This window comes from Pithys albifrons, chromosome 5, assembly GCF_047495875.1.
Source record: "Pithys albifrons albifrons isolate INPA30051 chromosome 5, PitAlb_v1, whole genome shotgun sequence".
Lineage (NCBI taxonomy): Eukaryota > Metazoa > Chordata > Aves > Passeriformes > Thamnophilidae > Pithys > Pithys albifrons.
Window position 1 is genome coordinate 36,584,624 of NC_092462.1, and position 13,657 is coordinate 36,598,280.

Genomic DNA, 13,657 nt, shown 5'->3' on the forward strand with positions numbered 1-13,657 from the left:
TGGAGTAACTTCCGTTTTTTCCCATTTAGTGCCTCTTTGGGTAGGGCAGGGAATCTGTGGAATGAATCTGATGTTTTAAGATGGCAAGATGACTGGTTGTTTCTCCCCTCACTGGGAGTCCCCTCACTGGTTGGTTCTCTTCTGGCTGTTGTAGCCATAGAAATAATTTTCCTAGTTCTTCATTTTCTTTATTACTGATGCTCCCAGCAACCTTCTTCCAAGGAGGAGTGTACTCTCTGTGAGTAGTGCTAGCAGTGTTTCAGGGCACATGACCATAAGTTGTCCCTGAATATTTAACACAGCTCAAGACAGTGCATCACTAACCTTTTACCCTGGTTTGCTAAACAAACCCTTTCCTTAAAGGCACACAAGGAAATCTGTTACGTTGACCTGAGCTGTCCTCCCTGCCATTAACTGCAGGTAGTGGTGGACAAATTAGTGACTGACATGGTCTTAAGGAGTAACATTTTAGTGCTCTGCAAAGCTTCTTCACATTCACCTGGCCTGTCAGCAGCAATACTTCTACTGCAGGATACCTGTAGCATTGCAAAATAAGAAGGGAAGGCCTGTAGTGTTGTGCCTGTCATACAGCTGGAGGCTTGTATGTGCCAGAGGAGTTGGCACATGGAATCACGTTTGTGGAAAGGTGATGGGGGGGCCTTGCAGTGTGCTTGGTCTGGCTCAGGAGTGTCTGTTGGTTTTGTTTCTCCTTTACTGACTTATTGATTGTAGCACAGTCTGAAATAATTTTCTCACATGTTGGAAGATTTAATGTCTGCAATCCACTGCTCTGTTATTTATCTAGAGTGACGTTTATCCAAGTGGGGAGTTACTTCTTTCATTCTGAGCAGCAGCTTTGTAGCAAAATTAACTGAAGCTGTGGAGTTTAATGTAAATAAAATCATCTTTTGTTTTAAAATATACATTTACAGTGTCTAGCCTTTATACTGTAATAAATATTTCTGCTGAGAATATTACAGGAAAATGTCTTTATTAGATGAAAAAACTATGTCTTCCAAACTTCGTGCAGTAATTAAAAGACTAAGCAGACTTTAGCCATGCCATCTGTATGGATAGAACACAACAGCAAAAGGTTAATAAGAGAACCTGCTGCTTGTGCTCCCTCAGTTTGTGCCCCTTAACACTACAGAATCATTGCCCTCCGAACTCAACTAATTGCTTTTGATAATTGTGTTTCCACATGTGGTTTACAAGAGACATACTCTCACTTTGGTGCACTCATAGTAAGGATATTCAGGAGTTCTTGAAGAAGTTTGAATTTTCAGTTTGGGTCTTGACACAAAAGTGGTAGTACTTTGGGGGTCTACATTTGCTGCCTCTGTTGTTTTGATAGATTCACAAACGACTTTTTGTGAGTCCTCACTGAATGATGGTCTTTCTCCTTCATGGTGATTTCTGCTTTGTAATAACGGTTACTAAATGAGTCAGGGGAAAAGAAGAACAAATTTAAAAAAATCAGGTCTACAATAGGAAAAGAACACAATAGACAAAACTTTACATTATGTTACAGGGTTTTTTTTGTGTCTCATGCTTTTTGTCTTCTAGTGCTACTTCTATGAACAAGGCAGGAGAGTGTTCTGTCTTCTTGAAAACTTCATCAGAATGTAGGAAAAGTCATATGAATATAGAATAAAGATTTTACTTTAGCAGAAGGCCAGCTGTCAGATGGGAATCTATAATATGATTTTCAGTGCATGAAGCAGGTGGAGAAAGGCAACAAATGATGCAGTGAGTGGAAATGCTTCTAAGAAGTCCCAGTTTCTCATTTCAGCTGTGCTGTGTGGCTTCCATTTCTGATAACACCCCAGTGGTACTGACAAAGTGATGCAGACAGAACTTTCTGTGAGCGCAATAATGAAATAGCCTGTTTGTGTTCTGACTTTTTGGCAGGCATGTTCTTTGTAGGTACCATTTTTGGGAGGAATGCCAAAAATTACTCTGTGTGAAAAGTTAGTATTTTTTGAACAGTTTCAAGTGTTAGCTTCTGGTTAAATTATTAAGTGTGATATGATTTATTTGGGTAAAAAATGGAGATGAATGGAAGAAATTTGTTTGAAGATAGGGTACCTTTTAAATTGTAAATATTTTTTAAAGAAATAAGAATGAATAAAGTCAAACAGATCTGTCTTGCCCAATTGCAGATCTCTAGGGAAGAGTGTAAGAAAAGAATAAGCATATGTGCATCTCCAGAATGCTCTCCAACTCCAGCAGTTCCACCAGAGGTGTCATCCTTAAGCTTTTGATGTTGGGTTTTGGTGGTTTTTGTTGTTATTCTTGTTCTGTGAATTTGGCTGCTTTATGAACCATTGCATTCTTCTGCAAAGTGGCAAAGAATTCCACCACTTCCCTACATGCTGTGTGAAGGATTAGCCCTTTTTTCTCTGCTTGTTACCTCACCTTTTTCATTGACATTTCCTTCACACCACCTGTGATTTTGCTGACATCTGTTGTCGTCATCTACACTGCACCTTTTCCAGGCTGAGAGTCCTCATCCGTTTTGTTGCCCTTTAGAAGGCAAGTTGTTTAGTTCTTCATCCTCATTGTGCTCTTCTGTAACCTGTTTCAAATCTCCTATATAATCCTTTTGGACTTTAGGCAGGCACTATGTAAAGCATTTGAGATGTGAACAAGCTGTGGATTTATATAAGGCTTTAATGTTTTCTCTCTTAACTGGTAATTCTTGAATCAAATTAGTTGGGGACTGCTAGTGCATGCTGTGCACTGTCTTCTAATTTCACTAGTACAGTGACCCAAGGAAGCATCATCCAATTAAAAAATACTAAAGATTTATGTAAAATGTTTTATATACAAAATGTTCTGTGTTACTACTATCTATTGTATCTTGTAGTATTGTGACCTCAACAAATTTCCCCCAAAGCTTGAAATACTCATTTTATTTGATATAAACTTCTTAGTCTTTTTTGAATATTCAAATAGAAAATAACTTTTTTATATATATATATAGGTTATAAAGCAGCTAAATGGAGTCTGAGCAGCTGTTTCATAGAGGCTACTATCGAAACAGTTACAACAGCATAACTAGTGCAAGCAGCGATGAGGAGCTTTTAGATGGAGCAGGAGTAATTATGGATTTTCAGACCTCTGAAGATGACAATCTCTTGGATGGTGATGCATCAATTGGTAAGTTAATTTCCGCTTAAAACTTCCTCTAAGTTGTATTTTTATTTTTGGGGGTTTTTTGTGTTTGTTGGGTTTTGTGGGGTTTTGTTGCTTTTTGTTTTTTCATTTTTGTTTTGTTTTTAAATAACCAAACCGGATTCTTTTTTGTTTAGCCAATCTGTCCTTCAGAGAGATGCTTTAAACATGAAAGTAGCTGAATTTTTTTTATGTGCTTGCCTCACAAATACATTGTGTGGGACGACTTGTGATACGAGGCAGATATTACCATGCTTCCAACACATGTCAAGTAGAAGGATGGCTATCCTGCAGCTGCTTGGTCTTTCTTCACTGCAGCAGGATTTTGGAAGTCTTATTGTCTTCAGTATTTCTTTGATGCAGAAATGAACAGTCTGTTTTAATCATTACTTCTGGAGATAAATTGTTTGGTCTTCATTCAACTTCAGTTCTGTAAAACATAGGCAAAAGCCATTTAAGTAGAGGTGTTGTTGGAAGCAACAAAGAACACCACATGAGCTCAACTTTTGACTAGGTAAAAGTTGCAAAGAAAACTTTCTACTGTGAACACTATAGAAGCACTGAAATAATACAAAGAAGAAAGAATTGAGAAGCTCTTCCTCTCTTTAATTTAAGAAAACAGTTCATGGAGTGAGAGCATTAAGATTCTTTTAGCAACAGTCAAAAAGGTGAACTGAAGGAGAGAAAGAAAGTAATTTCTGTGTAAGATAGTAAACTTGATTAAATGTATACTCCGGTCACTTCCTCTTATTTGCTTAAAATCAAACTTGGCCTCTCGAGTTTTGGGTGTTTTTTTAGCACCTTTTCGTCTCCCATTAACATTCAGTTGTCTTCCTTCCCTGCAGTGTCTCTTCCTTCACATGTTTTCCCTTTGCCACAGTTAGCAGTTGGATGTTGGCATTGTACTGGATAATTGTGCCGTAGTATTATACACATCCTTCTCAGCTGCATTCCTTCTATCTAATTACGTATGTCTTGAATGTGCAGTTATTTTACCTTGTATGCCAATACAGGTATCACCAGCCAGGACACTTTTAATCTACTAAAAATTCCTTGTGGCACGTTACTTGGAGAACAGCAGCATGCTGAAGTCCAACTCTTAAAAGTTAGGAAGTTATTGGGTGAACAACTGGCCTCTTAATACATATCTTTGTTCTGAGTGTCTGGCACTTTCAATAAAGCAAGTGCCTTGCTTGTCTAACATAATATTTACAACCTGTGCTGAAAGTCTGAAGCTACTCTGGTTATTGTTCATAAAAATCATTTCCATCACTTCAAGCATAAAGGAGAAATAAGTTTGCAGTGAAATAAAGTTTCAGAGCCAGTGATCTGCCCTTTACTTGTTGTGAAATCAGATCCATAAATTGACTCCAAACAGATGAGGTGGTTGTTTTGTTTGCATTGTCAAAATCAATGCTAATTGCTGCATATATCAGCAGCTCTTATCTCGTTGTAACACTGAAGTTTTAGAATGTTGATTGGTACATAAATAAGAATGTATTTTCTGTCCTGGATTGTTTTTTTTGCTTATGGCTTATCAGCTCGCCCTAATTCTGGACTCTTGGTAAGAGGCAGCAATAGTAATAATCCCTATTATTTTATTGAAGTGAATGGTGATTTATGTGTCTCTATACATGGAAAATGCTTTTTTGTACAGTAAATCATAGAAAATATCTTATTAGTAGACCAGAATCTGGTGTTAACTTTCTTGTTAAGGTGGTGGTAAGAACATACTTCCAGAAACATTTCAAGTCAACTTGAATGCAGGAAGTGAACATCCATGTTTCTCATTCTGTAGGTGTCCAAATGTGTCAAGTGTTTTTTCTTTTGCATTTTAATTCAATAGATCTCATTTGACAAGACAAACTTAGGGCTTCTTGCGTGTACCCTTTCTGTAATCTTCTGTAACTCACTTAGCATCAACTGTTTGGTTGGGTTCTTAGTTTAATCATTATTATTATTGTTTAAATACTCTTATCCTTTAACCCTGTTTTTGTTTTGTTAAGTCTAAGTATAGATGAGTTCATAGTACAGAATCTGTCCCCTCTCCTGAGGAAGGGCAGGCCCATCCTGGTAACTGGAAGATCACCCAGGGTGCGATGTGAATGCAGAGGTGTGAGGTTTAACTCTGTGCACCCCACCAACATCAGGAGCCCTGTTGGAGAATAGGATTTGTGTTTTGAATCTGTGGGACTGGAAGAATTGATAAGCCTGGTACCATAGCAACATGAACAAAATGGCAATGATATAGCTGTGCTTTAAATGATTGTGGAAATAATGTAGTTAAATTGAAAGCTGCAAAGCTACAGAACGTAAGCTTTTGGTACAAATGAGCACAGACGTGAATTTATCCAATCTGGGGAAGCTGCCATGGACAATAGAGTGCTTATCATAATTTTACAGTTTATGTAATAAAATATAGAATCACAGATTGTTAAAAAATTAAGACATGCAATGAGGAGAAAAGGAAGGATTAAGAAATAGTCTGTATTTTTCTTCCTTTTTTTAGCTAGTGAAAATGGAATAACACTGTACATACATTATGTAGGTGAAAGGCGAAAAATATGGAATTTCTAAAGTAATAGTAGTCTTTCCCACTCATTCAGAGGGCAATAAGTTAAGAGAAGAAGTCTACCTATTCCAGTAGGCTTGCTAAGTCCCTTGGCTCTCAGGACAGCAATTCTATAAAGCCTGCACAGTACTGCTATTCACATTTCCACTCATACTTAAGTATTTAACTGAGGCTTGCAAAGCCATTGAGGCTGTTAAACAGTGGTGAATATGCCTTCTGTTGAAAGCATGTGGAACTGGATGATATTGGGAAAGAATGCCAACCTCATATACCCCTTGTCTTATGTGAGAAATTCTTTGATACTATATGGGACCGAACAAATGAACGTTAACTGAAGTCAGGGTTTAGAAAGTCTTATCACCTGCACATTTAGGTTTCTTTAACATTTAGTTGATAGTGATTTATCCTTTTAGTTCTTATTTGAAAGTTTTTGAGTAATTCCATGTTGGGGATTCATCATTGTCTTAAAACCAATGCTGTACAACAGTCTTGTTTCTCTTAACGCCATCTGAAGGGACATGACCTGTCCTTTACTGTCTCATCTGAGAAGAATATAGAAATTGTGGTGATGTAGTATAATATGCTAAATACATAGATATGTACAGTAATTATATATGTATTATGCTGTACGCCTGTCATGTTGTCTAGTAGCTGTTTTCTTTGCATAGATGTCAGACTTTTAGTGGCAGTATTATGGAGAACAAGTAGGTATTGTGAAATTATGTATTCTTTGAGCACAGTATGTTTTAACATGCTAAATAATTAAATTGCAAGGCTTGGATGGCTTGTACCAAAGCCCTGCCTAGAAGGGATGCTGCCTGTCAGCTTTGAACAAAACCTGCTTTTGTTGCTTATCAAAACTAATCCCTCTGTAGTCCTGAAGTTAGTTAAACTTGTTAAACTGCTGTCTAATGAGAAGTACGGTGACATTACACTGAAATGGAAGTATCTGCTCCTTTTTAGGGAGAACGTCTTATTAGTGCTTGTGTAGGCAATATATGTAATTTATGGATGTCAATTTTATCAAGACTTACCTGTGTTGTATTTTTAGAATGTTTGCCCTGCTTCTTGCTAGGTCAGTTTAAACATATACTTACCACTGAAAAGCTATCAGTTCTTTAATTGTTAAGTCATATAAGCAAATATTTACTGGTTTAAGTTTTACAGGACCAGAGCTATTCTATTTAGCTTTTTAAAAAACTGTTACACTGGGATAGTTCATTGTTTTCTATCAATTTACCAGAGGGAAAAAAGAATTATTTCTCAATAGAAATGAAATCTCCAGAATTGAAATATGTTATTAGATTAATATTTTAACTGTGGAACGTGATGAGAAGATGAAATGTCTCATCAGTTCTTTTTCTTTCAGCATTGGTTTGCCTTGTCCATCTAAAGTTTGAGAGAGTCTCAGTTCTTGGCTGCTGGCTGGGTTTGTAGGGTGCAACAAGTCTCTTGAAAAGTTCAGACTTTTCCTATTGTGACTCAGGGTTAGCCAACCAGCAAAGTGAAACTGAGGTATCTCCATAATTTTGCTCACTATTGAGGGCTGTTTCTTTGATAATAGAGGACTGGACTGCATCCGTTTAAGTGTATGGCAAGCTTAGCAGAAGGTGGATTTTTGTACTGTTAAACTGCATTTTTTTCAAGGCACTTATTGAAATCAGATGATTAAACATTATTTGCAGTAAAAATGGTTTGCAAACAAATGATCTCACTGGTGTTTACATTTCAAGGTACTTTGATCTGTCTGTAGGAGTGTGAGTCCTGAATGAGCTTGCATTCTTTTCAATAGCTATAGAGGTTCCTGCTTCAGTGGAAAGAGCTTAGTTGCTTATATTGTGAGTTCAGTGTGGAGACAGTTTACAATTTGGCATATGGTGTTAGCATAAAATTGGCAATACTTAACCTTAGTATGACAACCTGTAAACTGGTAATTCAAAAGCTGCTGCTACAGCCATTACTGTCTCCTTACAGTGATAGCAGTGCCTCTGAAAAAACAATATGCCAACAGGTCATAGTGTAAAACACTACAGCTCTCCTAAACGATCCTTACCCAGGAGTTGGAGTCCTTTGCCTAGAGAGAGAGACCAAATAATCAAGTTTTGGTGCCTTAAATACTGACATTAAATATGGTAGAGTAAGCTAGTGTTATGGCATTATTTGAGGAACAGAATGCAATTTTCAGTAAGTGCAGGTGGTTCTATACAATCAAGAAATTTGTACCACATGAGAGGTGAATTCTTCAAGCAAGGTTTTATTATCTTTTTCTGATAACAAATGAATATTGTTTCACAGGTATGCTTGTTTCTATTTAGCTACTGCCCTTTATAAAGAAGAGAAAGAGTAGAAAGAAAAGAATAAAATAACTTATTTCCTGCATAAAACCCCTTTAAGTTCCTCTTATATTCCTTATGTGTGGAAATTGCAATGACGAATTCTTCTTGTTGTCCACAGCTGATATGAAAAAGAGTCTTCAAAGTCATTTTGCACCATTGGCATTGGTTTTGTTTTCCATCCATGTGGTATAAAACTGACTGGACAGTCATTATGATAGTTCGACATATCTCTTTCCTAAGTTACATACAACTTATTTTCAAAGTTAGCAATATTTGCATTAAAGAGCTCGTTGTTCTTCCTAAGTAAAGAATATATTCACCCTCAAATGATGCCATACAAATTGATGCATGAGATAACACAACTTGCTCTGATCACAAGGGCAAGCATGAGGCACAGCTAGTTTATAGAGTAAATTGTCAGTTACTGGTTATAATTTACTTTTTTCTATTGGATTCTAGTTAGGCTGAAGACATTTTGTCTGTACTCCATATTGCTCATGCAGCTGAATACAGGATATCTGACAGTATCAAACCATGATTTCTTTTTTTTGTTAGTAGTGCACAAGGTTGATTTTGCCCATTTGTATGGAACAGAAGTTATACATTAGGTTTACATGTGTAACTGGGCTAGTTAACAAAGCTCTTCAAGGATTTCAGAATTCTTGTCAAAAAAGGTCCAAAATTGACTGGAAGATTCTTATGTTAAGAAGAAAAAATGTTTTATTTTAGTTATTCGATGTCATCCAATGAGTGAGTTGCAGGCAGTATCTTTTTATCATGCTAGGGATTTCCTGAACTCTAATGTTGGGGGTATGGTTTTGCTTGTTTTTAATTGTGGTAATTGCCCCAAATGCAAAATCACTTGATACTGTTTTAGTTGAACATCCTGTAATGGTGTTACAGTGTTAATCTGGGCCTTCAGATTGTAAATGGATTGGTGTGGCATTACATAGACTTTGTGAGGGATGAAAAGTTATGGCAGTGTGTATGTAGAGTTTTAGTAATCAATTAGTTTCTTGTGCTCTTTAATGTTTGAAACCAAATACTTATTTTTTCAATTTCTTACAAATGTCATGGTCATTGCTTTGAGGACCTCTTTATGGGATAGGAGAATTTTGTTGCTTTTAGAAGTCAACCTTGCCAACAGTCTTTCCTGGAAAAGTTTTATTTATAAAATTAGGTTTCATCATCTTCCAAAGCACAGAAACCTAATATTCTGCAAGAAGATGAATCATATTGGTAATAATCCATTCTTTCCATCTTTCTAATATTATATAATCTTACTGGTTTCATTCTGCAGCTCTCCTGGCTTTGTCAACAGATACTGCTGAGGAAGTTATTACTGCCTTGACAGCCCAGTGTAGTGTTCTTATAAGTATGTCCTTCTCCAAGGCAAACTGTATGAATAGTGTAAAATGAAGGAATGGAAACAGAGGAAGTGTGATGGCATATATGGAGAAGAAAGAGTCTGAAGTATACAATAAAATAATTCAGCAAAATAAGTCCATAAAGTGTTCAGCTCCTAAATAGAAAATTTTTGCTACAGCAAACTTTCATTTTATTATTATTAAATTTAATTTATTCATTTTAGCTTTGATTGTTCTCTCACGTCAGCCAAAGAAGGCAGATAGGATTTTATCCAAACTGATGTCAGGCTATATTCTTGTTTTCTACCTTTGAGAACATTTTTGCTTACCAGTGTTTTAAAATTAAAGCTTTTATTCTGCTTGGGTTAAATAGAAATGTTATTCTGAAAAAGGATATCGTGATGTCCCTGAAACATGAGAACAGCTGCACTGGGTCGAATCACAAATCCAGCTAGCTCAGCATCCTGTCTCTGACAGGGGTCAAAAGTCAGTGCTTAAGGAAGAGTAAGAACAGGGTAAGATATAGACAACTAGTACTTGTACACAAGTTTTTTTTATAGCTGAGGACTTCTATCATCTGAGTGGTGTTTTTTAATTTTAGTCCTTATTAATGAATTTTTCTTCAACTGACTTTTTCTCACTAAAGTAATTCTTTGATACCCATATCACCCCTTGGCAAGCTCTGATAGCTTAGCTGCATTTTATGTGAACCACCATCTTTCTTTATTTATTTTGAACCCTAATTCAGGTATAAATACTTCTGAAAGCAGATGTAAGTGCCAGAGTCTTGCTTAGGTTAACAGTGGCACACACATTCGCATGGACTTCCTTATCACTCACCCTTGTATGGCATTAATCCTTAAGCTCTTTTTTTTAATTTATTTTCATTTACAATTGCAGCTGTGAAAGTTTTTCTGCTGATACAAAACATTTTAGCTTATTGAAGTGAAACTGCTGTTGATAGAAAAAGGTTTGATATGAAACTAGGGCAGGGTGACCTGAAACTAGGATGATGTGATTGTTGTGCAAAATGCACATACCCTGATAAGGCCTATCATGCAGTGGCCATACACATGTAGAAACTAACAGGGATTAACACATGGAGAGCATGGAGCTGTCACGGTTATTGGTGAACAGATAGTGAAAATTTCATTTCCTTTGCTACTTATTTTTTCCCCTCCCCAGTTACCTCTTTTTCAAGTGAAGATGGTCTTGTTTGCTTGGTTGGACCTTGCAACTATCCCATCTTATGGATCCTCTTCACCACCCCTTTTTGAACCCTTTCTGTAACTTAAGGGAGGGGTCAGAACTTCACACAGCATTTGGAGAATGGAAATGGAGTAGCAAGTTTATTTTGACCACTACTAAGTACTGAGCTCATAGTTTAATGAAATTCAAATATGCCTGGCAACCATAGTATTATGTTACATATAGAATTACTGCTGGCACTATATTCACACAAATTATTTATGAAGAAGGTGTAATATTCTTGAAGATAAAAGGTAAGCTTAACATATATATATGGCTGTCATGGTTTAGGAATGCTACTCCCCAGTTCAGTTCTCCCACCAAGACTTTCCAAACTACACTGCTGCTCACTCGCCCCACCTCCCCCATCTTCAGTCCCCACTGCCACAGGTGGACAGAGAAGAAGATGGAGACACAAAAGGCAAAGACAGGGGTTGAAATAAGAGCAATTTGCCAGAAACACCAATGAGATAAGAAAACAAACAGTAACAGCAACAGTATTAATTAGAAAAGCATTGTGCTTTGACAGCCTGGAGGGCCAGCAAAGCATCACCAGCCAGTCAAAGGAAGGGATTGTCCTGCTCTGCACTGGTGCAGCCTCACCTGGAATATTGTCTGCAGTTTTGGGTGTCACAATATAAGAAAGATACTACATATTAGAGGGTGTCCAGAGAAGGTCAAGGAAGATGGTGAAGGGCCTTGAGGGGAAGCCATATGAGGAGTGACTGGGGGCACTTGTTGTGTTCAGCCTGGAGAAGAGGAGACTGAGGGGAGACCTCATTGCAGTTACAACTTCCTTGTGAGGGGAAGAGGAGGGGCAGGCACTGATCTCTTCCCTGTGGTGACCAGAGACAGGACCTGGGGAATGGCCTGAAGTTGTGTCAGGGGAGGTTTAAGTTGGATGTTAGAAAGAGGTTCTTCACCCAGAGGGTGGTTGGGCACTGAAACAGGCTCCCTAAGGAAGTGGTCACAGCACCAAGCCTGATAGAGTTCAAGAAGCATTTGGATGATACTGTCGGGCACATGGTGTGACTCTTGGGGATGGTCCTGTGCAGGGCCAGCAGTTGGATTTGATCCTTATGAGCCTCTTCCAACTCAGCATATTCTGTGGTTCCGTGAAAAGTATACAAAAAGACAGTGATTCACATGCAGAAATGCTCAGTGCAGAGCCCAACCCAACCCTACTGCGGCCACGTTTTCCTGACTGAAAAGGAATGCCCTTCTTTTCAGAAGCCAGAGAGACAGAGTCCTTTTTCCCTGCCCCTGGCAATGGCATAAGGTCGTACTGAATAACATAATGTCTTGGCCATGCCCCCCTCTGCTGATCTGGGCCAGAACCGGGACAGTGGCATATCTAGGGAGGAATAGATGTTGGTACTATAGTATTATCTCTTTACATACTTTGAACAGCAAGTTGGAAATAGTGGCCAACAGTAAACAACTCTAAAATAGAAAAAGGGTAATAAAGCAGATAAGACCTATTTCCTTATATGCATTTATGTACGAGGAAAACCAGAATGATTACAGGAGCAGAATTTTGGCTAGTCTGAGAAAAGGGAGAAGTGAACTTCAGGGAAGGATGCCAAGACTTCCTGTTGATGTTCTGTAACTACAGTTTTAGCAGTGTGTGAAGAAAGCATATGTATGCAAAGGTGAAAATGCAGCAGGATCTTTTTTCTTAGTAAAAGCCTATCCTGTAAAAAAAAAAAAAAAAAGAAAAAGAGGCTCTTAAAGAATAAGAGAAAGCAACTCATTTGCAGAAAATAGCTTGCTTTTCTTTCTGAGTCCTTGCATGATTAATAGCAGAAGTAGATATTTTTAATGTCAATGTAAAACTGACAAAAATAAAAAGAATAGAAAGAAAAATTAACACCTACCTCTCACAGCTTGTAGCTATATGTAGTCTGTTGATGTCAAGCATTTTTTCCAGCGTCATTGGTTTACAGATCAAGAAATGTGATGGACAGGCCCAGAGAGAAGTGAAAAGAGAGTAGTCTTGCTTTCAGTGTTTCAGGCCAAGATGTCAAACAAGTTTTTAGGGACCAAACTTTTTTTTTTCCAGTCTAATTTTGGTTTTAGGCATTAGCATTGCATCATTACTTTATTATTTCCCCCTTTTTAAGTCAGTGTCTTTCTTCTCCTGCCCTAAGGTTTTACATGGCAGTGGGCAGCCTTTACTCCTGTTCGCTGATTCACAGTGAAGATTCAGGTGCCCTGAGGGGAGTCAGTCTCAGAATTGACTACCCAACATGCTTGTGGCTATATGACCTGCTGCATTCTGTTTGCTGGTTGGGTTTGACTTCAGTTACTGTCTTCTGTGTCTGGACAGTGAATAAAAGCACCATAGGAAGTTATGGAAAACTGTAGGAGTGTAATTCAAGAACTTGTGGTTGGCCAATTTAAAGGAAATCAAAGTGTTTTTATCAAGACTAGAGGAGGGGACTCCTCCTCAATAACCACTTCACCTCTTATTAAATTTAGAAGAACTTTAATTAGAAAATCTATATAAGGATAACTGTTCTAAACTACTACATATATATAGATCTAGATATAACTATAAACAGACCAGAGGAAACAACTTCCCCAGCACCAAACCAGTAGTTTCCTCCTGGTGCAATTATGTTTATGGACAGCAGGTGGCAGTGTCGCACCTTGGACTGCCATGAGGTAAGATCTCGGTCTTTTCCCAGCAAGGCAGAGATGCAGCAATATGACTCACATGGGGGCAGGATGGAACTTTTTCTGTGGGAAAGAGCAGATTCCATTCAAAGAAAGAAATGCAGGAAGTTGAGGAGTGGGGCGGGAGGTGGTAGTTCCCAGAAATCTTCTTGCAGCCAAAGTTGGTCCCCAGGAAAGAAAGTCTGCAGCATATCTCAAAGCAGTCATGACCCTCTTCTCTCTCTCTCTTTCTCTGAAGCTCAGGGTGTCCAGAGATGGAGGGGGAAGGGGGGAAGACC

General features: G+C 38.0%; 1 protein-coding gene across 2 annotated transcripts in view; it reads left to right on the forward strand.

Annotated features, from left to right (window-relative positions):
- Positions 1-13,657, forward strand: part of CLCN3 (chloride voltage-gated channel 3) — a 68,517-nt gene that overhangs the window by 9,809 nt on the left and 45,051 nt on the right. For both annotated transcript variants that reach the window (XM_071556230.1, XM_071556232.1), the window contains exon 2: positions 2,987-3,162. In XM_071556230.1, coding sequence (XP_071412331.1) covers positions 3,003-3,162 — 160 coding nt within the window. In that variant the 5' untranslated portion in view covers positions 2,987-3,002. The remainder of the gene's footprint in view (positions 1-2,986; positions 3,163-13,657) is intronic.